At 45.1% G+C, this 27,214-nt stretch overlaps 1 protein-coding gene across 15 annotated transcripts in view; it reads right to left on the minus strand.

Annotated features, from left to right (window-relative positions):
* MYO9A (myosin IXA) overlaps positions 1 to 27,214 on the minus strand; it is a 188,244-nt gene that overhangs the window by 8,984 nt on the left and 152,046 nt on the right. For 5 of the 15 annotated variants that reach the window (XM_083850482.1, XM_083850479.1, XM_083850478.1 and 2 more), the window contains 18 exons: positions 24,598 to 24,678; positions 23,394 to 23,504; positions 21,988 to 22,110; positions 21,512 to 21,661; positions 20,946 to 21,256; positions 18,307 to 19,965; positions 16,945 to 17,023; positions 16,188 to 16,400; positions 10,268 to 10,380; positions 9,682 to 9,839; positions 8,346 to 8,569; positions 7,736 to 7,852; positions 6,857 to 7,045; positions 5,835 to 5,882; positions 4,994 to 5,105; positions 4,042 to 4,103; positions 1,089 to 1,281; positions 518 to 646 (listed from right to left, as the gene is read on the minus strand). In XM_083850482.1, coding sequence (XP_083706608.1) covers positions 518 to 646; positions 1,089 to 1,281; positions 4,042 to 4,103; positions 4,994 to 5,105; positions 5,835 to 5,882; positions 6,857 to 7,045; positions 7,736 to 7,852; positions 8,346 to 8,569; positions 9,682 to 9,839; positions 10,268 to 10,380; positions 16,188 to 16,400; positions 16,945 to 17,023; positions 18,307 to 19,965; positions 20,946 to 21,256; positions 21,512 to 21,661; positions 21,988 to 22,110; positions 23,394 to 23,504; positions 24,598 to 24,678 — 4,072 coding nt within the window. Of the gene's footprint in view, positions 1 to 517; positions 647 to 1,088; positions 1,282 to 4,041; positions 4,104 to 4,993; positions 5,106 to 5,834; positions 5,883 to 6,856; positions 7,046 to 7,735; positions 7,853 to 8,345; positions 8,570 to 9,681; positions 9,840 to 10,267; positions 10,381 to 16,187; positions 16,404 to 16,944; positions 17,027 to 18,306; positions 19,966 to 20,945; positions 21,257 to 21,511; positions 21,662 to 21,987; positions 22,111 to 23,393; positions 23,505 to 24,597; positions 24,679 to 27,214 lie in introns of all 15 variants that reach the window. The other 10 variants (XM_083850488.1, XM_083850490.1, XM_083850487.1 and 7 more) reach the window with 5 other exon arrangements.

Genomic DNA, 27,214 nt, shown 5'->3' on the forward strand with positions numbered 1-27,214 from the left:
CATTCTTCATGCTTACTATCACCATTTAAAAGACAGACCTGGAGAGCAGGTTGAAATCTGCTGAACTCTGATGGAAATGGATGCTGCGAAACACAGGGCTGAACTGCCTGTGGCTTTGAGTAAAAATAAAACAAAACAAAACCTTACAGCAAAAAACAGACTTTGAAACAGGACAAATAAGACTGGGGCAAATCAGATGCTTTGGGACTGAAGAGCAAGCAAAGAGTTAGGCACATAAAGCAGCTGACATTTCCCTTAGGAAATGATGATCTGGAGATGATCCGTCCTTTAAAGATCATCTTATCCAATGCCTCACCATAGGCACGGACACCTCCCACAAGACCAGGTTGCCCAAAGCCCCATCCAACTTGGCCTTGAACACTTCCAGGGATGGGGGGGGGCTCCACAACTTCTTTGAGGGTGGTGAGACCTGGGAAGATGTTGCCCAGAGTGAAAAAATTCTTCCTTATACCCAGTCTAAATCTACCCTCTTTCAGTGGCAAAGGATGCTCCTTACCCATCGCCCGCAGAAACTCCTCGTACAGCTCAAAGGTCATGAGAGGGTTGGGCAAGTCTCGGAGCCACTGCTTGAAGACACTGGCAATGACGTGGATGTTGTAGTCATCTAAATTCACATTATCAATGTCTGTTCATTGGGGTTCAGCAGTGCATTGAGAAGAAGGCATAAAAACAAGAGATAATGATCAATATTAAACTGTAAGTGAAGCCAGTGTGTGGATAAGCTATACCTCTATGACAGAAAACATCCATGTGCCACCACACTGCATTCAGCAGCAGGAAATCTGGCATCTTATTTCAGCTTTACACATTAAGACTAGAGGAAAACACATTTTCCGGAGCAAGGAACCTTGGGTGGGATCAGGATTTCTTTTCTTGCTGGCACCATTTCTAAGACGGAGCTTTCCCTCAACTATATTTTTTTTTCTGCGTTGCACCCAAAAAGAACAAGCCAGTGACTCAAAAACATATTTTGGTTTGAGCACTTGGTTGGAGACGTGAAAGCAACGCTTGCTTACACCAAACCTTGCCGTGGCAGAGATTTTTCTTCTGTCTTTTTTCCCTTTTACCTGTATCGAGTCCTTGCCGCAACTCCTTGATCTTGTTGGTGGACCCTGATTTTCTGTAAATGCCCTCTGTGTACAGCCCATGCATTTCTATGTAGTTGATCAGCTTCTCCACCAGCACTGGCACAGCTCGCTCCTCACTGGTCAGCCGGGAGAGCTCCACACCGAACTGCCGAGACGAGAGCTCGGGATCATACTGATGGGGAAGAGAAAAACGCAAAAGGGCCTAAATGCCTTCCAGAAAGCAATGTGTCAATGTTCAGGCTGTTTCAACTGATCCAGGTTACCTGCAAGTCACAAGCCAAGGACGACAGGACACCCCTGGACCTTAACCTCAACCTGATGTTTTGCTATTACCAGCAGCCCCATAAATGTGCATAGTCCCAGCTTGCAACACAAAATCAGACTCTGGGCATGCACCTGAAGTCATAAACATTTGGGTTTTCTTTGTTTAACCACCACACCATGGTTACAGTGTTTTTAGCCAAATGCAGCTGGGCATGGTCCTCTTACCTCCTGCTCCTCCAGCACCATCTCCAGGAATGACTTCACTGCCCGAAGATGATGCACAAAGCAGACCTAACAAAATTTTGACACAAATACCCAGTCCCGGCAAAGGCAATGTGACACAGCACGCACTGCAATGCAGTGATGGGCAAGATGACCCTGAAACAGGTCACAGCTCCTCTTGCAACCACTCCTACACCTTTGCTTTTCCCATTCAATGTTGTCCTTTCATCAAAGAAAACATTATCAACCTCATGAGATGATGTGAGGAAGATGACCATGGTATGCTCTGCCGCAAAAACGCCCCAAGAAGCAGGTGGGGAACATCTAGTCCCAGCTACCAGCTGAAATTCATGGTCTGCTCTTCTACCAGCCCACTTGGCTGCTGAAACCACCATCAGATGTAATGCCACAAATGCTGCAGCCTACTTCACTCCAGTGGGAAGTCAAGTTAATTCAGAGACATGGACAAAGCAAGGGCAAAAGCAGTTCCACGTCCACCAAGAGAGATGAGCTCAGCATTTGCTCAAGCTCACCACTGTAAATCTGGAGAAACAGATCTACTCCGGGAGAAGGTTAGAAAGCAGTTACAAAATCAGCCATTGCCGGAAAACAAAAGACATCCTTCTTAAAGCATAATACACAGCTTGTGGCACTCTGTTGCTGAAAACAACCCAAAAAAAGTTAATCCACCAAGCACAGACAAGCCAGAGCCTTCCTACAGGAGGACCTCAAACTGCCCGAACGGAGACACTGTAAATTTATTTCCTCGTGGACTGCACAAAAACTTTGTTGTGCAGAAAAACAAACAAACAAAAAAAAACCAGGAAATGAGAAGGTTCCAAACATCTCTGAGCAACCATTTAGAGCTGCAATTATTTTTAGGTTTCATTTTTCATGGAGAGGAACGAAAAAGGACTGAAAGATCAACTTAGGCAAAACACATCAGTATCTCTTTCACAACATTTAAATAAGAAACTCATTTCAAATAGTGCTATTTTCCTGCAAAATTCCCCTATTGTCCTGCAAAAATTTCATGGCCTCAGCTCCCTTCCTGCTCCATTTCTGGGTGGGTGTCATGGAACCATGGCCAAGGTGATGGGCTCGGACTGCAGACCCAAGAGCATGAGGACCAGCCTGTGAAATAGTGGCATCTAGCAAAGCCTAAAGGTCTCCTCCCTGTAAACAGGAGGCTCGGTTGTTCAGATCTCAAATCACAGATGCAAAAGGTCTAAAAATATGCAAGGCAACGTCTTTGAAAAAATCAGTGATCTCATTAAACTTCTCAGATTTGTAGAACAAAACCTCAGAGAACCCATTCCCAACTCTTACAAAGGTGGACTGCCAGAAAGAGAGAAATTGCAGAAGAAATATTGTATCAAAGCAAATATATTCATATATACATACTTATATATATATATATATATATATACATTTTTTTTTTCAGATTATTCCTTGGGAAAAATGTAATCATAAGGCTTTATGGAGGCTGTACACCTGAGAAGCCTCTTAGGGTCTGATAAAGCTTTGCACACATTATTATCCTGCCTGCATTATTATTTTGGGGGCATATGCAGCACAAAATAAACTATTCAAAACAAAAAAAGAAAGCTTGATGACTCATTGTTAGCTGGGGCGACCTGCTGCATTCATTCACTGTCAAACATATCCTTGAATGCGGTAAACAATACTTAATTCACCTCTAATGAGCAGAGTAAGTGCTTCAGCACCATCCACCCACCCTTCTCCTCTCGCTGTCCCCATCCTCAGCTGCAGTGCCACGGCTGTTTGGGGACTGTGTGGGGAGCCCTATCAGGGAGCAGCAGGGTGAAGAACAACCTGTATTTTTGCCTTTTGTACTGGGAACAAAGGCTTCAGCCTTGCAAAACTAGGGCTGGGGGTGCTGCAGCGGGTTATGCTTCTGGCTGTGGATTGCAAGAACCCCACCGGCCACAGGGGAGCATCCTGACCTTCTAAGAATAAACATAAAACCATGGCAGCCAAAACTGCAGCACCACAGAACAAAAAAAATTGCGCACCATGAAATGCGCTGGACATTGAGAGTTCTCTGTGTAGCACCGACTCTGTTCAAAAACGTTATCTTTTTATACCAACCACATTTTGAAGTACTCGAAAGCTATAAAATGAGGCAGCTTTCAATTATTCAGCACGGTTACAAGCCAAGAACATCACTGCAAGAGGTGCTGCATGACTGGGCAGATGTCTATCTTGATGCATCTCTGTATTACTACTGAAATACAAGCAGTCACAGAAGCAGTGGCTGGAGAAACCTCCAGGGAGCTCCAGCCCAACCTTCTCTCGATGAAGGGTTATTGCCAGCATTGTACCAAGTTCTGTGCTCGTAAGTGTTTGTTAAAAAAGGCTAAAAAAGATTGGGATGACAGTCAGAGAGGTATTTAATGAGAGAAAAGGAATGAGAGAAACTTACCTTTTTGGAGCACTTGGTCGTGGTTTTAAGACAGCACTTCTTGTGACAAGCATATTTACATACTGCAACGAAGAAAAAATAGTTTTTAATAATTCAAAACTTCAGACCTCTGCACAAATGTGAATTAAGTAGCTCTTCTTAGAATTTGTGCATGTCAAAAGCATGTTGAATTTGCATTCTTCAGGGGCCAAGTCTATATTAGATTGACTCAAAAAAAAAAAAAGAAAAAGAAGCCTTTAATTTTAAAGGCCCTATATTTAAGTTCCTGAAACGTTAAAAAAACGACTTGACAGATCAACTCAGAAAATAGCCCATGAGTCACTCTGAGCTATCAGACATGCATATAACTCACAGGTTGGAAAGAGCACCTAATTTGTATTCTTCCTGCACTGGATACCAGCCTGAAACACCACAGGGCTGATATTTTCAACCTAATAAGAGAATCATTGAAAAAATTAAAATTAAAAAAAAATGTCTCAACCTTGCCTGTTCCTCCTCCACTTTCCTGGGCTCCCCAAAAGTTCAAGTACCCAGAGGTCAAATGGTCTAAGTCCAATGAACTTGTGATGGTCACGAGACTCACAGCATCCATCCCACAGGCTGAAGCCATGGGGTACGTTTGCCATACCTGCCACAGACTCTCTTTACCATCCCTTCTGAAAGCACAACTTAAACATGGTTTGAACAGTTTGAAGACTTGGGTTAATATCCGTAATGCAAAGCTCCCACGCACAGAACTAACCATAATGTAGGTTCTGGAAGGAATGCCAGCATGAACTTACCAGTGGACTTCAGAAATCCTTAAGGTTTGTCTCAAAAGCTATTCTAATGTGAAAAATCCCAAATATTTGAGAGTGGGGTTACAGGAAACAGTAGCAAACACCTTTCAGAGCCCAGAACCCCAAGACTGTAACAGAAACTCATGAAAAAAAGCCAAATGGAGCATGCTTACATTTACAAACAGAAGCCCTGTCCATTATCCAGATCAAGGAAGAACAATATTCACAGTAGGTGGGGATGCTGTACTGGGTCGCCTTAAAAATGTGCCCATTGTGCTCTTCCACCTGCAATGAAAAAGATTCAGTGGTGAGAAAAAGAGCTGGATGCAGAGTCTGCTGCAAAACAGGGAGCCCGACATGGCCTGCTCTCCAATGTGGGCTTTTACATAGAACCAGCCTGCTATTTGTGTTTCCTTTTTGGACCAATAACCCTGTGGACAGCTCAGACAGAAATCCTGCCTGCATAGGAAACAAACCTTCCTGTAAGCAGGTTAGAAAACAGCTGCATTTGACTGTGGTTGACAGGTCAACCTCTCCATGTTGAAAGGCACTTCTGTGCATCCACTGCCCCTTTTTGCTCTGCATCTTTCCCAGTGCTATTATATCCTTTAGGACAAAAACCTCTATCAGAGATGTAAGATACGTGCTAAGTTTACGAAGTAACCCAGAGCAACACTTTCTGCTTCATTCCCAGTTCTTCTATAATAATTCCTGACATTATATTTACTGTCTTGACTGATGTGGGACATGTTTCCAGAGAACAACCTATAGCAGTCCTTGATATGAACAGAAATGCTGATTTACAGGCTCTTGTTTTTGCCTACAGCCATTCGCAAGCAAACTAAATTCACCTTGTCCATCTTTCTAGCACATCTTTTCAAGACTGCATGTGCACTGGGGTGGGATGTTCAGATCTCACCATAGGATATGTCATGAGCACGTCTCTTATCACTTGTAATTCTGGCCAAAAGGACATTAATTCTTTAATGCACAGGCCCAGAGTGCTCAACTCACCACATCCGCTTCTTTTTTCCTTCTCTTTTTTCGTTCCGTTTTTGGCACCTGGTGTTAAAAAGAGAGTCAAGCGTATTTATGGGCAATTCCCACAAGTAAAGCCTGCAAAGGTCCCATATCTAACTTTTTCTACCTCTTTCCAGCCCCATCCTCCAGTGCACCTGCGGCCCCATGAAATCCACTCCAAGAAATGCTCCTACTGCAACCAGCCGCCCGGTGTTCAGAAATCCCCTGGCCAACTGTCTCCGTCTCCATCTCAGAGCTGGGATTAGCTGCTGCTCTGGCTCCAAGTCCAGCACCTGTGACCTAAAGCTCTCTGATCTCAGGCAAGACACTCAAGGGCACAGCACTGCAGCTGGAGCTGATGCTCAGCCTGCTCAGAAGAAATCCTGTGCAGAGAGCCTGGGGAGGACTTGCAGCAGAAGAGCTGGAGAACGGGATATTTGCTTTCCCTGTTCACAAGAAACACCATCTCCCAAGCCCAGCCTGAGACCCAGGGGTGGTCCCTGCAGACAGCAGGGAGAAGAAAGCAAGGAGCTCAGGTTTGTAACAGACAGTGCGAGCTCCGACTGCTTGACCAACTGCACCTAGACCCTGAGGACAGTCACTACCATGTAGCCTGCTCCTGCCACCAGACCAAGAGCGATGCATGTGGTCACTTGGGAAAAGCTCAAGAGACTAGGAAAGCACAACATCTCATAGAAAAACAAGACGATGCTTTCACACATCCCTCAAAGACGGGAGCTGCCTTTCCAACCATCCACAGATGGTTGCAGATTTGCCCTGGAGACAAAGTTCACATATTGGCAGTGGCCAAGACCCAGCTCAACCCAGATGTGAGCTCAGGCTTGCTGAGCTCAGTGAAACACAACCAATGACTCACTCCTCTTGTGCTGGCTTATGTTGTCCACCCCAGCTTACAAAAGGAGAGAAGACAACAGACTTCAAGGTGTCTGCACAGAGCACAGCCCCACAGAAAGAGAGCTCAAAATCTTCAAGGACCTTGAGAAAATGCTGGCTACCTTCACTGCGGTGTAGTCCAGGGGTTTGTACTCTATCATATATTCGTCCAGGAAGACTTTGAAGGTATTGACCCAGACTTTCACTGGAGACTCACTCCAGTCCCTCTGTTCAAGCCTCATGGTCTTCTCAAGGATCTGCTCGAATAAGGCGTACAGGTCCTTATAGCGGATGCTTTTCCCATCATCCATCTTTTATAGAAACAGAAGCAAAAAGAAAAAGGATTTTTATACACATTAGACTGCCTCTTCTGCTCCAGACAATTATTTTAGTTTGACTGGCTTCCAACTGCTTGGGGAAAATACAATTATGATTAAAAGACAGAAAAAAAATATTTAATGGAGAGTTCTTCGTGACCTTTGTCAGGGTGGCTTCTCAGCGCACAGAGCATACGGACAGAAATCTAGGCAGCTGCTGTAAGCCAAAAAAAATGACAGATCAAATATTACCACAGAGGGAACTTTTCACGCAATCTGGACAATGAAATGGCTTGGCTCAGCAATCACTGCTAGGATTCGGAGCAGCAGAAGAGCAGAGCAGCACATTCCTCAGATGTTCACAACTCACAACTTTAACCCACAGGTTTCCAGACAAGTTGGGTGTCAAACGGGAGTTTATTGACTTACTGTCATCTCCCTTTGACTGAGAGCAAGCTGTACGGAAGGGACTAGAAATCTCTTCTCAAAGTATACTGAGAGCTGGCTAATGAAGAAGCATTAGTCCAAGTTTACAGCTTTGTGGGACTGAATACAAAGGAAAAGCATCTTCCCTTTGGGATAAGGAGATCAGGAATAAGGCTCAGCAACACCTCTACCACCAGGACTCACAGCATCTCATTTCTCCTGGAGGTGGAAGTTCCCACCTGCTGTCCAGGCACTTACCGCTAACGCTGAGGAGTAAAAGCTGAAGATGTTTTGTCGGAATTCCTTCAGCGCTTTCTTGAACACTACATCCACCAGCGTGTCCTTCTTGCTGTCCTCATTATCCAGCTCATTCATCTGGGAAGAAACCAAAGGGTGTTATGCACCGATGTGACTGTGGTGTGGCAGAGCACTGCATTAGGTGGAGCACTACTAAATGAGCAGCTGCTCCACCACGGGCAGGTGATGTTAATAACTACGTGTGTCTACAAGGCAGTTTCTCCTGCATGCAAACTTAGCACGTAAAAACATGAATGCTTCCCTGGAGCCTTCAGCTTCCGCCCTCTTGGGTCACCCATTTCTGATGCCACCGGGGCTGCTCAAAGCAGTGGAAGTACCAAAGCTACTGTGCTCCCATAAAACGACCGTGCTGTGCGTGCACAATGCACCCATCTTCTCTCCCAAGCCTGCCCTGGTGCACACTGTGCACTCTTCGCAGTTTTGGGAGTGCAACTAAAGCTCTCCCCTAGGTGGATTATAAGTTTCACCTTGCTGCCTTCAAGATAATACTGTTTTGTTGTCTCCATCCGCTCCCTGATGATTTAGCTGGAGCGGCAATGACAGGCATTACCTTTTTCAGGAGAAACTCATCCATGCTCTTCAGGTCGCTAGCACTGGTTATGATCTGCAGGGAGTCATTCTGCCATTGCACGGGCTCCAGAGCCACGTTGCTGATTTTGACGCTGCGCTTGCGTTTCACTTTGGGAGAGGGCTCCTTGTTCTCCTTAAATTCCCTCCGGTAGATTCCTGACAGCTCAGGACTCCGCGGGGGTGTCAGATGGTGAGGACCCAACTCTACGGGTGGTAATTAATAAAGAAGAAAACGAACAAAATGCAGATTAGTTAACTTGCTCTCTGCCTGACCAAAAATGCTGTAGCAATGTTTGTTTGGTATTTGATTTCACTGAAGCTCTGCAATATGTTTTGCTTTTCAGCATCTCCTGAATTAGGTGAGATAAAGCTGTAAGCAATAAAAATGCTTTTCTCCATGCTCCATGCATGGCATGAAAGAGAAGTAGGGTTTGTTCTCAGGTAATAATAAAATTCTGTGGCTCCAGATGAATTCTCAGTAAGTAAAAAATCTAGGGTCATCTCCCAGAGCTGCACTGGCAGCAAGACGGGAAGGTAGCACAACGGAAAAATAGTCCTGTCACTAAAATAAGGGGACAGGCTTCAGAATAAACCTGCAGAGGAGAAAAGTACTGTGCAGTGCTTATAGGAAGATTAAATGTCACTTCTCCATTGGTTACTTCCTCTATCAAGAGGGGAAACATCTGTTGGTGTCCAGACAGCTGCCTGGAGGATTAGCTCCACACTGGAAGATGGAAGGTGCTGGTGACAGCACACAGCTGGCTTCAGAGGGTCATGTAGAAGAGTTTGTCCTCTGTCCTTGTCCCCTGCCTCCCAGAACAAAGTGACAATCCCTACCTGTAAAATTTCATAGAAATTTTGAAAGAAATAGTATTTGTTTGGTTTGCCGCATACTATCTTTTCTGAATGTTTTCTGAATTCCTTCAGATGCATTTTGTGCCATAGAATCTAACTTCCTTGCTGCTGTTTCGTGTTCGTGTCACCCATGAAGGCAAGAGAAGTGAACCAGCTCGTCATTTCTATTTGTGCAGTTTTCCAACTCATTCTCCTACACCATCCTCAGCTAGGTATACCTACCTGTAGCTACCATACAATCATACATGATATTCTAATTTACAGGTATCCTAACCCTACAGATAAATGAACTTATCAGTTCTGCATCTTAACCCAAGCCACCCTACATGGGGCTACACTTAAAGGTAGTGCAAAGCCAGGCTTAAAACAGCTACACGTTTTATCCCTGCCATGACAGCAAATGCAATTTCTCTGCCCCTTACAACACATGTGATCCTGCTGCGTGCTCGCCCAGCACTCACCTTCACCAAGCTGCAAGCCAGAAATCACCTCTCTGTTGGGTGCTTCTTGCTCCGCGTACAGCTCCAGCAGCTCAGACTGTGTAGCAAGCTTCTCCCGAGGGGTCTTCTTCTCCCCCTGCTTTCCCTTCACCCAAAATCTCATCTTGGCTCGTTGAGGCCTGGAAATAATTTGTGGAAAGAACTGCCTTAACTGGGAAAGTGTCCTTCAAGCCAAAACCACCTGAAGTCTCCCAGAACTTCATGTCCTTTTAGGAGGAGCTAAATGTGTACAACTGCTTACAGGAAAACCAGGCTATTTGTCCCCAGGAAATGCAGGAAACTCCAAGTTTCATGTATGCTGTTGGATGGTTTGGGATGGGATGCCTGGCATATGGCTTCAAAACTTTGTTGTGACATGAACTTTATCGCCCCTTCTAACTGGGTGTGTTCGTGGTCACATATGAAGAGATGTGACGAGTAACTCATTCTGATTTTCGCTGGTTGAGCCAAAACCACCAAGCTGGAGACTAGTGCAGCTCAGCAGTGTGAAGGAAATCAAAAAGGGCTCGGGGTGGACTCGTCCCCCAGCTCCAGCCACGTTCCATACCTCCCGTCTGGGGCCAGGGTCTTCTGCGCGGCCGCCAGCTTCCCGATCTCCCCCTGAGACATGGTTTTATGGAGTTTTGTTTGGCCTTCCCCAGAGGTGAACCGCTGCACCGTCTGTAACAATTCAAGGACGAATCATTCAAAAATGAGACAGTTCTTGGAATTCCAGAACTCTTTAAGCAAAAATTAGACATTTCACCTGTTACGAATGAAATCTTTATTTCTATCTGCCTACGGGTAAAAATCTATGTCCCTGTCGAGCTAGCTGCAGCTCCTGCAACTACAGAAATATTTTAATGGCTTCTAAAACAGAAGGACATTTCTCTTACTCCAATTCTATCTCGAGGTCCAACCTTCTTCCTCCTTTAGCAACAAATGCTGGAAGTCGGTGTGCACTGAGCCATAGGCCCTCATCACCAAGCACGCAGAACTGCTCAGCCACCTTGCTCTGGGCAGCCTGGCTCTCTGGCCAAGAAGAGCCCCGTTAGCCGCAATCGTTAGCCACACTTAAGTGATTTGTGGTGTTCCCCACTTCAACCTTGTGCCTGCCATCAGCCTCCGTTGGAGACTTTGCAGAAGGAAAAAAAATAAATCTTTGTGCCAAGGACACATTAAAATGTACCCTTATGAAATAAGAGATTAAGCAGCTTTAATACAAAGGCTCTCTGCCTTTGTCACCTCTTTAAATGCCCCCAGCTCATTTTTAAGGGTGACAGGAATTTGCAATAATCAGATGTTAACAGGGTTCCATGAATAATAATATCTACTAAGTTCTAAAAATGTGGGTTTAAATTATTCTGCGTTATACAATGATAAGTTTTGCACCATTTCTATTATCTTGCACTCGGTAGGAAACAAGGCAAGCGATGGTGCTTTCCTCCTCTCCCCAGAGGCCGCAGAGGCCACAGCCATGACGCTGTATTTTAATGACTGGCAGTTGCTATCCAAAAAGCATGTCCCAAGAGGCAGCAAAAATGGAGATGTTACCTTAGTCCCTCTCTTGTCACACGCTCACAAAGCCTCCACCACTGTGTTATATGAGCAATGTTTTTTATCTTGGGAAATATTACTAAAATCTCTCTTTGTTTACCCAGCATGGAGGAGGAAGCCATCCAAAGGCAGCCTGGCAGCGTGCAGCCCAGAAATATTCTTGCCATATATATATATATATTAATACATTTTGGCTCTTGAAGGAGAGCCTTTCAGCACAATGAAAGCAGGGAGTCAGGCTGTATGAAATGATTTGGGAGATCTCTTCTTCAGCTTTCCCTTCACATAGATGTTTCAGCTGAATGCACCGTGCTTTTAAGCATTTCCTTTTCACCAAAAAAAACATTTCACATAAAATTCAATAAATTATGGGCTGCAGGGCAGTCACATTTACCACACTTACTCTCCCATTCTTTATTTTTCACCCCTGTACTAACCTCCCTGCCAGCCAGAAGATGGCAGCACACAAGGCAAAACTGCCACTGCAAAAGAAAAAGCTGCTTTCATCATAGGTTTTTTTGTTCCTGTTGTTCTTACATTTAGGTGATGATTACATATAAATTGCGGAGACTTGCAAGGGAAAAAAGGACCTCAAAACCCATGAAGGTGATTTCCATCCAGTGACCCTATTAAAATATTTGCCCCCATGATATAACATCTGTAATGCACTTTTTAAACAAAACTGAAGAGTTTTTTTTTCTTATTATTATTAATCAAAACATGATACAAATCCTGTTCTTCATCAAGGGGATATATCCGTGAGCCAAGGACCAAAGTTAAAATGACCTGGGGTAATTAAATAACTAAGGAATAACTGGATGCCAAATAATACAAGCAATGAAGTACTTGAATATAGAGGCGTAATGGACATTGTGATTGCTCTGTGCAGGCGATTCGGCGTGTTTTCCTGGAATTGCCTTGGCTTGTCTGAGAGATAAGGGGACGCATTTCAGGGCAGAGAGGGGAAAAAGACTCTGTGAAATTCTGTTGAAAAGGGCTTTTTGTAAAGCAAAACGCAGCACGGACATCACTGCCCACTGGATGTTAACGGATAGGGTCTGAAAACGGTCCTCATCTTTACCAGTGTGGAATAAAACTGTGGAGAAGAAATGCTCCCTGACATCAGAGCATATGACAGGATGCAAGTGGCGTACAGCCTTGTCGTTAAGATTAAAGATAAGGCTTTGGACTTACTTTCATCCCATGTAGACGCCTCAGAGACCGCATGCCTCTCTCTGAAGGCAGGCTTTGTGGGGAGATGAGACTTCCTACCAGACCTCACCTCCCCATCACCCTCTGGCCATTACCACTACAATCTCTCCCTGCTCTGCCCCTATTTTTGATCTATTATAGATTAGTGTTTCTTCTGCTACCACTGCAAATTCTCCAGGCTTTGAAAGAAGGACTGAAGGCATTTTTGGCACGAGACCCTTCTGTTTGAGGGACTCCTCCAAGAAGTTGTGAAGGGCAAGGTCCTCAGCTGGATGGGAAACTTTCTCAGCTCCCAAGACAAGCCCTCTTCCATGCAGGGAACACCACAAAGCACCATGTGCGTGCAAACCGCGATATCCAGGGGGTCCGTACTCATCCCATAGAGCAAAAGGGGACCATTTTTTTTTTTTTTAACTCTGAAAGAACAACCTCTATTTTGCTTGCCCATGCTAGAAAGAGGCCAAGCGAGATGACTTGTCCCAGCAGGCAGCAGTGCTACGTGCTGTGTTGAAGGGCTTCCTAAAGTGCAACGCTCCCTCTGAACAGCTGAGGACAAGAGCTCTTCTTCCATGGCTGGCTCTTCAGGGATGCTTGGGATCAGCTGGTGACAAATGACAGAGATACTCAGACTGCTGTTTGTCAATTCATGGCTTTAGTACGGACGTTGGAGCAAAATATATCACTGCTTCAATATCCAGGGCCCTCTCTAAGAGGCTCTGCTGAAGGGAAATATATGCGGAAGGTATTTCTGGTCTGGTTTCTTTAACCAAGGCTTTCTTTCTATCTGCTGGAGGGAAGTTCTCCAGGCGTAGGTGCAAAACACAATTGGTATTAATATGCACTGACCACAGCCAGAAGCTATTCCTCCCACTTGTACTTGTCTCACGGCAAGGCAGGTATATCCTTGGCCAAAAAACTCAAGCAACCTTTGAAGGCTTGGTCTCGTCAGGAAGCCCTTTATCCTTAAAGACACCTTGGCTCTTTGCAGATAACTGTACCTTAAGCAGCCAGCTTGTATACTGGTGCACCTTGGACTTCAGCTCTGGCTGAAGATGCTCTGGGCTACCCTGCACTTAGGTCAGGAGCATCAGTCTCTGGTGGCCCCACACGTACCAGCTGGTGACACTCAACCATTGACTTAGTGGTCGTGAAACCAATGGGTAAAACAGCCGGGTTCGCACCAGCGAGGAGTCTCATCACATGCTTAACTTCACAAAGTCACACTTGATCTTTGTTGTGTATCCAGCAGCCCTCGGCCATTGGGCAGCACATCAAAAGGGGCTTTTTGGAAAGTTGTAGCTGGGGGCAGGAACCCTATGAATAAACTATTCACTAGGAGGGCAACCAGCCTGCGCGTGACAACTGCCTGGTGCGTCTTCATGTGAGCATCACAAGACATGAGGGATATGGCTACACACACATTCACCTACTTGAACCCAAACCAACATGCACCAGTACTGCCCTGTTATAGGCTGCTTCATCATTTGCAACACCCGAGCAGGCTCTGCTAATAAATATGAATAAGCAGCTGGATTTTGCTGCTTTAAAGAGCTCTGCCCTACGGGTGTGGCGATCCTGACACAAAGAAGCCACAAGCCAAAGAGCTGGTCCCAAACCTGCAATACAGAATACAGACGGAAACACTGTACATGTGGTCAAGACATACAGACATACGATACCACTGGGCACACAACTTTACGAGCAGCGTTTGCTAGAAAGCAGAACTCAACCGCACAAGGGGTTGCGTCAAGGCGAAACCGCTGGCTAAGCCTGACCACCAGTTAGAGCTAGTGATGGAGCGCAGAGAAGAGGGATACAGGAGGAGAGACGATACAGTTGGCACCTACTACTACTTGCATGCAGTGAGAGCTGTTGAACAAAGTGAGCAGAGGCCCAGGAGCATCTCTAATGAGTGGGATGAGCCAGGTCCCTCCCAAGGATGGAGTTTCCCAAGCGTTAGCCCAGCACCTTTTGCGTCTCAGCAGAGATTGCCAGTGGAAAAGACTTCTACAGCTAAAAGACTAGGGCTTTGTAACAGGGTAGCCTCCAGGAACACAGCATGGCAAAGCCCAGGACTCTCGCCACGCTTTTGAGCTGCTCCTTCCAGCATTTCCAGGGACCAGGTCCATGTGCCATTAGACCAGGAAGCGAGACTGCGGCAGAAGGAAGTCCAGATGAAAATGCTGGCATTTTGCATCAATCAAGGAAAAGTTTGTTGCCTTCTTGCCAAGGCTCCCTCGGGCTCCTGGCTGCACGCACCGAGCATTTACAGAGGGACACTCCGGGCAAGCGCGGCTTTCCTACAGGTCCGCAGGTGGATTTGGACCTACACCTCCAGATTTGGCTTCCTGTTCCTCCCTATCTATCTTTTTTCCCATCTTAATGGAGAGTCTTTGGTTCTTTAGTGTAAGGAAGTTGAACATTTTCTTTCTCATTGTGTCTTCAAATGCGTGCCTCAAGTGAATGTAAAGGTGCAGGATAGGAGGCACTGCATTTTCATGTGCAAGTTTATTTAAGCTGACTTCTCGTCAAATAGGGGACAAAAAATAAAAGCTGGTCCTGATATTACTCCTCTGTAAAATTCTCCCTTTCCTGTTATAAAAACAGGGAGATGAACTAAAGCACAGCCAAGTGAGTTCAGTTCAAAGAGCCACGTCTTTCAACCATGTTTCTGCCAGACAGCACTTGAAGTATTCCTGGCTCAAAACCCTTGAAAATTTATCATGAGTAACCTTAAAAATTCAGGGAATTTGTGAAACTCTGCCCCTTCCCAGTGAGGAAAAACGTGTTGTTTATAATAAAAACTGCTAACAGAAAAGTCATGAAAAGCCCTCCTTAGCCATCTGACTTTCTTGCAAAGGCAGATTTTAGGATCACACGAGGTATTTGCTGGATCTGTGGCAATGTGAGCACTTATGGCACAAGACACTGCCTTGGGTTTATCCGCACATCTACGTGGACACCTCTGCCACCTCCTGCCGCAGAAAAACTGGGAGAGAGGTGGAAGTCACTGTCCTCTTCCACTCCTGAAACCTCTCAGTTCATGGTTTTCTGAACACAGCTTATCCAGGCTGCCATCTCTCCTGAACAAAACCACTAACATGCTTTTTCTCTTTTTTTTTTTAAATCACGCTATGTTTTATTGCCCAATTTACAGGTTTTTGTTTCTCAAAGACAATATCTGCCAGTATTACTCCAATAATTGAGGACTGAATAATCATCAGATACCCTAGGTAAGGATACCAAATCAAAAGTTATAGGAGGTGCAAGGTTCATATTGTTTTCTTTGTTCTCTGTTACTTTTTTGTCCAGTGTTTGCCTTGATCTTTTCTATGCATTTCTGTAGATAATTTTGCTAGAGCCAAAGGATCCTAGTGGGACTTTGTAATGGAGGTAATCCTAGTTAAAAATCCTAGTTAAAAAAACAAACAAGGTAGCTGTGCGATGAGTTGCAATGCTACATAAAACCTATGGAAACCATGGAAGCTACTCTCAAATCATGCCAGCAAACATCCCCATGGCTGACAGAAATTCAAATAATTTCCCTTTATGTTTTGTACTCATTTCTGCTGTGTTCTCTGAGTTTACCCATCTACAACATCCGTGTGAGTGGGAGAAGAAGCAGTGTAGGATCCGTGCAGCTAAGGTTAGCAAAGAAATGCTCCCGCAGATCTGCTTGCTCCCTTTTTTTTTCCAGCCCCAACAAGTTGGAAAATTACCATTTCGGAGTCACTGTAACAGGCCTGCCCGAGCCGGGCTGCAGGCCCTGTCTCAGGATGAGGAGGTTGGTCAGAGGAGAGAAGGAACTCAAAATTGCCATCGTAATCATCTTCCTCCGTATCCCCCTCCCCATCAGCAAAAGTACCTCTAGTCAAGAAATCGGAGCGCGTCCGCGCCATGCGGGCTTTCTTTTTATGGGTCGGTCTGGGAACCTGCTTGACCAAATGATAAAACATAACAACAACAAAAAAAAAGGTTTTAAAAATAAAAGGAGATTCTATAAAAGGAGATTCTACCAGTGTTTGGCATCACAGCGTAGCTCAAGTACAGCCTTACAACATCGCTGAGTAACACTGCACTCCACAGAGGACACACACTATTACATGTAGTGCAAAAACAACCAGGAAAACAAAAGCCAAGACAGCACAGAGAAAATGGGACAATAATGGATGTTACTAAAATGGACATTAAAGCAAACAAGACAAGACTGCGTACTACAGTGTTTGCCATCAGGACTGCAAGATCCTTTTCATCCAGAGCAATTCTGTGCTGCTATCCATAAATGCTATGGGGGCTTTTTTCAAGACAAGGTGTGAAAGTTGCCTTAGTGTGACATCCCCCCCATCCCCAAGAACCCTGTGCAACCCTTGTGCTTTATACTTCTCCAAAGCACTTGAGGGAAAGCTGGCAGAATAAAGGTTTGGGATTTTTTTCCCCTTTTCAATTAAAAGAGAAAATAAGAAAGCTGCAACTTACCTCCCCTCTGCCAGACCCAGGCATCTTAAATGGCTTCCTAGTTAGCTCACCCTTGGGAAGGCATTGATGACTTGCTTCCCTGCTGAAAGGCAACAAAACAGAGATGTTTCATTTTCTCTAAAAGCTTTCCCACTGCGCCAGCCCAGCTCTCAGCAACGCAGAAGTATGCAGCCCAAGCAATCAAGAACAAATCACTGTTTGAGGTCACAGGTTTTCAGAACTGCTTCAAATTCTTCAGGATTTGACTTAATACCAAAGGACAAGAAGATATGAATTTCTTTTTGCCAGAGCTGCACTCTACCCTTCATGGTGGTTACTGATGGTATCTTTCCAGTTCTGTACTCTGAAATGTGATTGCTCTGTTGCAGCATTAAAATTTTTTAAGTTCCGGGCAAACTAAAGATGAGGATTTTTGATATATTTTTCCTTTTCCTCTTGCTTGTTCTGTGCATGAACAAGCCAGGAAAAGAAACTGAAAGGAGCGTGGGGAGAAGACTGTTCTCAAATACTCACTTTCAAAGCAATTCTCCAGGACCTCCTGCAGATTTCAACTAAACTGGCTCAGAAGGAGAGCATCCTCACTTTGCATCTAACACAGCATTCAAAAACATTCCCATTTAACTTGCTCTTTGCTCAGCTCACTCTTTCTGCCATCATTTCTGAACAAAACTCTACCATGCCCATGAGTGAGGGCTCCATAAAGCCCTTCACTGCCTTCCTGCTCATGGGATGCTGCTGGCTCTATTGGGGACAAAGGAGTATTTTCATCGACTGTTAAAGACTGCTAAACCCATTATATGTATAACTTTTTATGCAAGTGATACAGTGGCAAAGTGCATCCACATCCTAAACTCCCTTTGGACAGTTGCTGCTTTTTCTCAGCAATTGTATAATCACCTTTGCTGATTATTTTAATTCTACAATTACCAAGAAAAATCCTGAAATATTCTGACTTGTCTAGTCATTCCTGCTCTGGCCACCCAAAAATGCTTTGTTGTTTTTTTTTTTTTCCTCTTAATTTTTTACCTTTCAAAAGAAACCCGTATCACTGTTCATACTTAGGGTAAATGAAACAAGTGTCAACTCTCTCTTGCTATTAACGCCTTTCACCTGCTAATAGCTATGAATATCTCCCCTGGCTTATATAATGCCCAACACACAGGAAACTTAGAAATAGCATTTCAAGCTCTTTTTCTTTGTCCCCTGATTTCTGCCCACTCACTGCTTTAAGATCATAAAACCTGACACTGGTCTGTTTCAATAGTTGGGTTGTTTTTTTTCAATCTCCAGAAACCACATTCTGCCAGAGACTATTTTACCCAACAAAGGCCTACACGGAAAGCCCATCATATTTTTACTCACTGGAGGCCGAAGGGATTATCTTTCGGTGTGAAGAACAGGGTGCTTGCCCTCGTCTCCTCGGTGGCCTGGTGTGGCACTCGGGGCTGCCGGAGGCGCTCTGTCCTAGAGAAGGGGCTGCCCGGGACATCCCTGGGGTCCGGAGCCAGCCTGGAGCTGCAACGTGACTCCAGCGCCGTCCCCGCCGGACCCTCCCTTCGCTCCATGAACATGCTGACAGGTCTGTCTTTGGCAGCACCATGGGCTGGAGAGCCTCCCCTGTTCCCAACGGTGAGACCTTTGATGTCCACTGATGAGGTTGGCGTTCCAGCTGTGGTTGTGCCCTGGGGGTGCAGGATGAGGGCTGACTGAGGCCGGCTGTCTGGTTTTTTGGATGGTTTCAAAGTGGGGTCCTTCGTTCTGCTCAGCTCAGCCCTCTGCAAAGCCTCCACACGGCCTTGCTTCTCAAGCTGCTCGAAGGCTTTGCGCTGTCTCTCCAGAATTTCCTTCTGCTGACGGATCTGCTCCATCATCTCCCTCTCATTTTGCAGCTGAAGTTGCTTTTGTCGCTCTTCCTTCTCCACATTGAGCTTCTCCAGTCTCTTGATGACGGAGTCTGGAGAATGGGTCTGTGTCGCAGCAGCTGTCCCACGTTCCTCTCTCTTGGCAGAAGACTTTTCTCCTTCCTCCCTTCCCAAGGCTTTGCCCTGGTCTTGCTCAGAGTCCTTCCTGATCTCTGAGAACGTAACTGTTTTCTCCTCTCTTTCCACTGCTTTATTCCTCAAGTTATTCTCCACCAGTGACTGCTTTACCTTCATGTTGTCCTGTGGTGGAATGTAGAAAGTAGGTAGGTTACTAGAAAGGAAAGTTTCTCTTGGATGCATCTTGTATTGGTAATTCTGGGGGTCACAGACCACATGCTCCTTTGCAGTGTGGTTATCGGGCAGCTCAGAGTCTGAAAGCATCCTTCTGCAACTGGATAAATTGCTGTTCACATCAGCTGTGCAGAAAGACTTGTCCTGCAGATTGGGCTGGGGACTGCTAGGCACGGAGTCCTGAGTCTCAGGGGAAAACGACTGCACATCTTGCTCATCTAAAACTAAGGAAACGAGTTTACTTGGGGTATCTTCACAGCTTAACATCTCTAAGCTCCCTTGAGAGCTTTCACTCTCCGGGGTTCCCTGAGGGGAATGAAGTGCCTCTGATACCAGCTCGGTAGACCACCGTCGCTCTTCTGAAGGCGACAGCCCTCCGGTGGACCGGACCTTAAGCAATTCCAAGCTGAATTTTGCCTGTTCCAGCTCACGCATTCTCCGGCTTTCCCTTTTTGCACGAACGACTTTCTTCTGGTTAAGATCCTCCAGTGACTTGGGTCTCTCTCTCACAATTACTTCCTCTTCAGTGTCCATACCACTCTGGCTACTGGCTCTCTCGTGCCTTTTGTACAATAAATTTGCAGAAGTGTCCAGTGGATCCACATGATTCACCCGATTATTCTCCATCAGTGATTTATGTTCCTCTACAGCTCTCACTCTCTCTTCAAACGAGCCATCCTCCCACTTGGATGGGTCAGAGCCCTTAATTTCCAAAGCACCATCTGCCTCCAGTCCATCCTCTTCGCTAATTGACAGGCCATTCTCCAGCTGCATCTCTTTTAACCTCTGCTCTTTCAAAGCTCTAAACCTGCAAGAAAGCAGAAAAGCAGTACATTGTAACCCCGTGCCCATTCACATTGTTCCAAGGCACCACACTGGAGGCATCTCATCACCATCATCTCACCACCATCAGCATCTCGAAAAATCCTCCTCGCCAGTCAGGTGCAAGATGACGCAAGTTCATGGTCAATGCACCAAGTGCACTTTCAGTCTTCTCTTTTGCAATCTCAGCTACTCAAGAATTGCACCAACACACCTGAAAGCTTCTCCTGTGCCAATGACAGCAGTTCCAGACTTCATCCCTGGTGTAGACAGTTTGTAAGCCAGGAAACCGTAACACATTGCATCACCTTGGCTTCCTCATCTTCACCATCATGCCTGGGATGCCTCTGGCACAGCTAACAGGCACTCATACCCTGCACTAAGAACTATTTCCAGCTCCCAATTCTTTGTCAGTCATTCCACACCTTACAGGCAGTGCTTCCTGAGAGTGAACCAAGACCTGCCCTACAGCCAGCGAGCCAAGGCATGGCTGCAAATGTTTTTCTCCTCACAGCAGCTGGCTCGAGTAACTCCTGTCCCTGCTTCTGCCCTCACCCCACTTGCTGACTGATTGTCTGTGAGACAGTGCAGCAACCAGATTGGCAGCCAATCTGAGTTAAAAATAGGCTACTTAAACTGGTGCTGCTGCCAAGAAAAAAAACAACTCACAAGTATTTATGTCCTCGGCTTTCTACTGCCTACGTGCTCTAACCTGAAATAGGCTCTGCTTATTCTTAGAGTAGGATGTGCAGCTAACTGAACTCCTCTGTTAGAAAGCGTGGACAAGTGAAGGATCAGGGCAGGTCAGGACAGTGTCAACGATGCTATGAAGGGACACCATCATCTGTAAGTTACAGTGGTCTCAGCAGTGCCAGAATTCACATCAACCATACTTCTCCCCATTGGGCACTATCAGAAAGCACTTCTTTACTTTTCTTTATTCATTTATTTTAAGATCAATGTTACCTTTGTCGTGCTAGATATCCTCTGCATGCTGCTTGCAAACTGATGATTTTGCTTCTGCTGACTCTGTAAAGCCGCTTTGCGCAGTGCCCTCGCCAGGCTGCCTGGATGCTGGTGGCTGCATCGTGCCTCCGCTTCGAGTGCTCCCGCCAGCAGCTCTGGATGAGGTGAGCAGCAAACTGCATCTGCAGAAACCTCCGCCTCTCCACGAAGCCTCGCCAGTGGGTCTGGAGCACAACTGCGGCTTTGCTGAGTACCAGGGGGTCTGGGGAAGGTTCGCCTTGCTTTCGGCTCTGATAACTACGCCAGAATCTCTGCAAACACAGCAGGCAGCTCCTTGAAACATGAATGATTTGGGAAATGGAGAGCACCTGCCTCTATGCAAGCTTTCCAGCTCTGTCTCTCCCATGCCCGAATTACCACTCTTCTAGGAGTCAAACTCTGATGGTAAGCTCCTTCCTAGGAGAGGGGAACTGATTTTATGCCTCAGATACACCAGCTACAGCCAGAGCTGTATCTACAGGACTTACAGACTGTAATTTGTGATGAAATTAGGCACCACCACCTACCTGTATGATTACTGCTGCTTGCCTTAAGCTCAGGAACTGCCTCCTGCAGAGCATGCTGCGGAACCAGCGCTGCAGCAGTGTGATCCTGCGCAGTACCTCCTGATGGAGCAGGTCCTGCAGAAGCTGCCGCTCTCGCTCCTTCACAAAAACCTGGAAAAAAAAACACATCAGTCATGAATTACAAAGCCTTTGCCTTCCCCTCTGGGGAGACAAAATGATAACAACAATCATTTGTCTGCACACAGATGAGTTTGTAAGGCTATCTTGTTATAACCTGACCACTGTGACTTGGTCAGAAGAAAACAACAATGTTCCTCACTATTTTGTGTTAACAATATTCAAAGCATCAATTAAGTCATTGGCTTCTTGCAAACAGAATAAAAAATAGTTTCATTAGTTAAAAACATATATGAAGATGTTAATATAACTGTGCACAAATGCAGGCATATCTTTATCTTAAACAGATAAACATTTACCATGGTTCTTCCAACTTGGTAATTGTCTGGATTGAGTTTTATTTTCCTGAAGAAATCATGGATATTGTGCTTAGACGGGCTGATTCCTTGTGGCAGAAGGACATGGAAATGATTCACAAAATCCTGAAGAAAAAAAAACCCACAAGATTGGATTAAATGGGATAGGTACTGCTGTGTCACCTTTTTGCATAAGTAACTTGGATTTGCGCCACTGGGCACATGAAAAAAGATCTGTCAAGGAGCAGAAGGACAGATAGCATTTTATGGACTGGAAAACACCAAGTTTCCTCCATTTGTGGTTCAAAATTGCATGGAAAACACATCAAAGCAGAGGCCCAGGAACATTCAAACGTCTTTCAGTGTGGGAGGAGAGACTCTGCACAATCTGCAGAGGTCATTTTGAGCAAAAATGCTACAAATTCTCAGGAATGGCCACTACAAAAGGGAGTTACCAGAATCTGCAATACATCACAAGAAAGAGGTTGCTTCAATCGTTGCTGCTGTGAGGACTCAGAGAGCAGAGGTATCAGATGAGTGATCCTCCCAAGTAAGGTTGGGATTCATTCTTATGGCAAAAAAAAAACCCTAAGCAGTCCTCCTTTCTTAACAGCTGCTGCACGGACATGACATCTGGCTGAAAGGAGCTGCCAGCAGGAAACAAATCAGCAACAGCAAATCATGAAAGAACTGACATGTGCACAAAAGCTGGCAAAAATATGGAAAAGCAAAAAAAAGAGAAGCTGGCTAACTCCTGAGTGATTTAGAGGATCCCCATCAGCCTCCTGATGGGATGCAGCCAGTGGCAAAACAACAGGGAGAATGCTGCTCCCAAAGAAACAAAGGAAACGAGCATCGAAAAGCAGCTCAATGGCCAACGGTAGGCTTAAACGTAAGAGAAGGGACTTTGTCACTTGTCTGGGTCACACTGAGGAGGTGTCTCCTACAAAACATTCATAAAGCTTTTAATATTGATCTAAAGGAACCCATATCTTAACTCTTACATTTTGTTGACCTGGCCTGTTACAGCTCAGACAGGGATCAGCCATCATTAGTCTGAACTTCTCATTATCACTCTGAAGGGATATAGATTTGTCTAAGTGATTTTGCATACATTATGAAAAAATACTGCATGCATTATGAAAAAAATACTGCTTTTGTTCAAAAACCATAAAGTTATCTGCAGAAGGACTTGTAGCCTTTGTTCTAGAGCAGCTTGCAATAACTCAGGCGTAGCAAAACAGCCCATGACTACTCCCTTCCCAATGCCATCCGATTACATCCACTGCCTTGCACAAGCCATAAATTCATTACTTTGTAAAACACAAATATACTTGCAAGCTAGCAACACTCAGACAACTGTGATAGTGATGATAAAAGTGGTGAAAGACTGAAAATGTTTAGCCAACCTGGAAAGAGTACTTGCAGCTGTATCCTGACTGGCGAATCCGAACAGTCTCCAGCATGCCCGTGTACCGCAGCTGTCTGAGCACCAGGCTATCGCTGAACCGCAGGGGCAGCTGGAAGAGAAAAATATTTACAGCCAATATTTCCTTGAACCCCAAGCACTTGGTGAAACTTCTAAACATGCAAATGGGTCAATGGTTTCAGCACATCTAACACATCTGCATCACATGCACGTTGGCAACGATGTTGAGAGGGAATGTGGGTTTCCAGGAACCACACTAATACCACCAGGGTTGAATCCTCTGTGTTTCCGAAGAGCCATCAGATGGAGACTTTCAAACATCTAATTAGATGGAAAGCTACCACAAAGGTTTTATGGATCTGCTGAACTGAATAAAAAAGATCCCCTCAACGGCATAGCCAATGAGTAAGGTAAGATTGTGCGTAATGAAACAATCTGCTCGGCATAAAGCTTCACCTCGTATTTTTAAATGTCTGGATAAGACTCCAAAGGACTAATGTAAAAAAAAATGTTTCTACAGCCTTGTTTTTAAATTAAGGATCCTTATCCCATGAGACAAATGAGTCTCTACATCATATTTCTCGAATTTGGCTTTATCTCTGAATCAGCCTGAACAACATGGATTATTCTGAAAAAAATGTGCTTTTACAAATAATTAAAAAAAAAAAAAGCATTAGAGTTCAGTAGGGGCACAAATGAATTCACAAATCTGTAAATTTCTATTACAGGTGGCAGAAGCTTCAGAGGAGTCAGATTGGTTTACTAAAGATTTTTCATCTAGGTGCTTCTATTACAAGAAAAGACAGTGCACTTTATCAAGAGCGATCCTACACCCAAGTGATAATGTCCATGCTTTCCATTACTAAGGTACAAATACCTTATAAATCCAACTTGATTTTGAGCTTTGATTTCTTTTTTTTTTTTTCAATTACACACTTACAAAATATTTTTAAAATTATTTTAAACAGGAGATCAGGAACTAAAGACCAACTCTAGTCAATTTCACTATTTGCTTCCAAACCCAGTAGCTATGCTGCAGAAGGATCTCTATTTCCAAAACATTACAAGTTTGGGTTGTTATCTCCAAACAGTGACAGAAGGAATCAGTTACGCACAAACAAACACCGAGAGCGGGTTTTGCAATCACACCCTTCACAGCACGGATCTTACAGGTCAGGGTTTACCTTTTCAGCATTGGATCGAATGCACTTGACAAAATAAGGCTCTGCCTGGCCAAGAGTCTCCATCAGCTTGTTGAGCGATGCCTGCAATAGAGGAGAGACATCTTCAGTCGGGAAACAGAGAAGGGAACATAAAGAATAATGAAAAACCAGGCACTTATGTCAGAAAACAGAATTTTGAACAGCTGATGAGTAAACCAGGCAGATAGGAAATTGTTCTCTGAAACAAGCATCTCAGATGTGCTACAACTTGGCTGCTTTTGTCTTTGTACCCAACAAATTAGCAACAGGGAAATACAACCCTGTTTGTTCAGGGCTCCTGCAGAAGCCAGGACGGCACTCACAGCAGTACACTGGGCAGAAATGTATTTTGAGACCCCCAGTTTGACATTTCTGAATCTGCCACTGGATCCCAAAGTCACCTCCTGCTCCGCACCAGTAAGCCACGTACAGGTATTGAGTGGGTGCTCCAAGATAATGACCTAACCCTTTTGTACCCAATGGTTGCTGATGTCTTTAAAAGACAAAGAGAATTTTCAGCTGTCAAAAATTATTCCACTTTTTAATTCTGAGAACATCATTACTGGCCTAGAAAGAAATTCTCTTAATGATAGTTCTGGAACAGGAAGTCAACCTGACTGCTTGCCGAAATAACCGCTTTCTAGAGCTTGCCTGCCCTGTTCTTCCTGATTGAACTCTCATTCTGCCAAATAACTGGATTTACAATGATTTTTAAAGTTGCAAACCCTAAAAACTTCATAGGCTGCTTTGACATGAAAGTAGTTTCAAAGCTGGCATATTCCTGGCCATACTTGTCTGCTGAAAAATACAGCTGTGATCACCGAGAATCAAGGTTTTGCCAGCTTCCCATTTCTGACACTGAGATTTCATGGCATTTTCATTTCCCTTAATTTCTGTGCAATTATTAAAAGCGTAGACCATGAAAGTGAATTGGTATTGGTATCACTGCTTCATACAACCCCTTCAGTGGGATGTCATCCCAAGTTATGCCTCCGACTTGCAAAAACGCAACAAAGCACAAGCTCTCTGAAATAACAACGCATTGACCGCCTTAGATCAGAGCACACACAGTCACTGAGTCATTCTGCGGCTGGACCAACTCCTTGACTGCATTCTGCATTTTATTTTTTTTATGTGCCCTGTAAATGCTTTGGATGTCTCTAATTGCAGAGCACTTTACTGATGTGGTATTAATAACGTGCTCCGGAGTTGATTACTCACAGCAATGACCCGATTTTAATAGCATCTAAAACTCAGTTATTTAAAGGGTATTCTGTTGTGTATTTACTATATGCAGCTACAAATTTATGAATATACATGGTCATAAACCTGTGTGCACAAGTGCATAATATTAGCAAGATGCATGTTGTCTACAGACTGGCTTGCAGAAAGCCTTTTATTCTACTTCTGATCATTTTAAAGCCACCCTTATGGGAAGCCTTTCATGTTAATAAATGTTTATCTGCATGCAGCATCTGGGGAAGAGGAACTGGTGAAGCACACACGTGTGGTGCAGCTGAGCCCCCGGTTATGCCAAACACCAAACAGCCCCCCCGCTCCCATCCCAGGGAGGCTGCGATGCCGCAGACCTCAGCGGGGGTGGGCGTGTTCCTGGATTTCTGCCTCTGGGTGTCTTTTGCGGAAGGTAGATTGGAAAAAAAAAATCAATTTCTATTAAGAAATAACCAGCAGCGACGTACATGGGTGGTGCTGGGAATTGCAGCAGAGCGCGGTGTTTCCGTCCCATCGGCAGCCACCGCCACACCGTGCGTGGCAGATGGTCCCCCCGCCGCATGCCCCCTGCCGCCATCTGGCCTGCCCCGAGCATCGGGAGCATCGGGAATCCGTAAGGCACAGGCAGGGTCCACGGATTAACTCCCTGCCCTGCTCCTTTGTCCGCTGTCCGCAAAACCTCCTTGGCTCATGCTCTCGCACTGCTGGGACTCAGCCTTGCAGGGTGCGATTCGTCATTTCTGCATCGCCCTGCGCAAGCAAGGGCAGCCTCCTTTTGCCAGGGAAAAACACCTGAAAGCCGGGTAACAGGGAAGCCTGTACAAATCCCTGTCCTTCCGTTTAGTTTTTTTACCAAGAAAGCCATCAGTGTCCACTAAATACAGGCAGCAATGACTCAGCGCTATTTTGCCCATAGCGCAGCGTAACTTAAGGCATGGTTAAAATCAATACGAGACAGCGCAGCTGCAAGCTCCCTGTCCAGGCATTAGCCACAAGGCAGCATTTATCTGAAAAACAAAACAAAACAAAAACCCCATGATAGGAAACATTTGTATTTCCTGTCTGTGACCCAGTTGCATGCTCTGCAATTTTATTAGCGTGCTCTTGATAAAAAGCTATGTGGCAGGCTTGCACCAGGCTGGTCTCTAGAGAAAATACTTCTCCCTTACGAGTGTTAAATGAAATTAGGGCTGGAGCGCCCAGCATTTTTCTAAAAGGAGAAGCAGGCAGTAACGCCAGAAGTCAGCACACTGCCTCCGACTTAAATATGGTTTCATTCATTTAAATAAAAGAGGATGTGTTGTAGGCACAGCTCCTACGTTGTCAAGTCACTGCTGGGGAATGTCAGAAAGCATATTTGCTATTT

Source organism: Anser anser (genome assembly GCF_964211835.1).
Source record: "Anser anser genome assembly, chromosome: 10".
Classification (NCBI taxonomy): Eukaryota; Metazoa; Chordata; class Aves; order Anseriformes; family Anatidae; genus Anser; species Anser anser.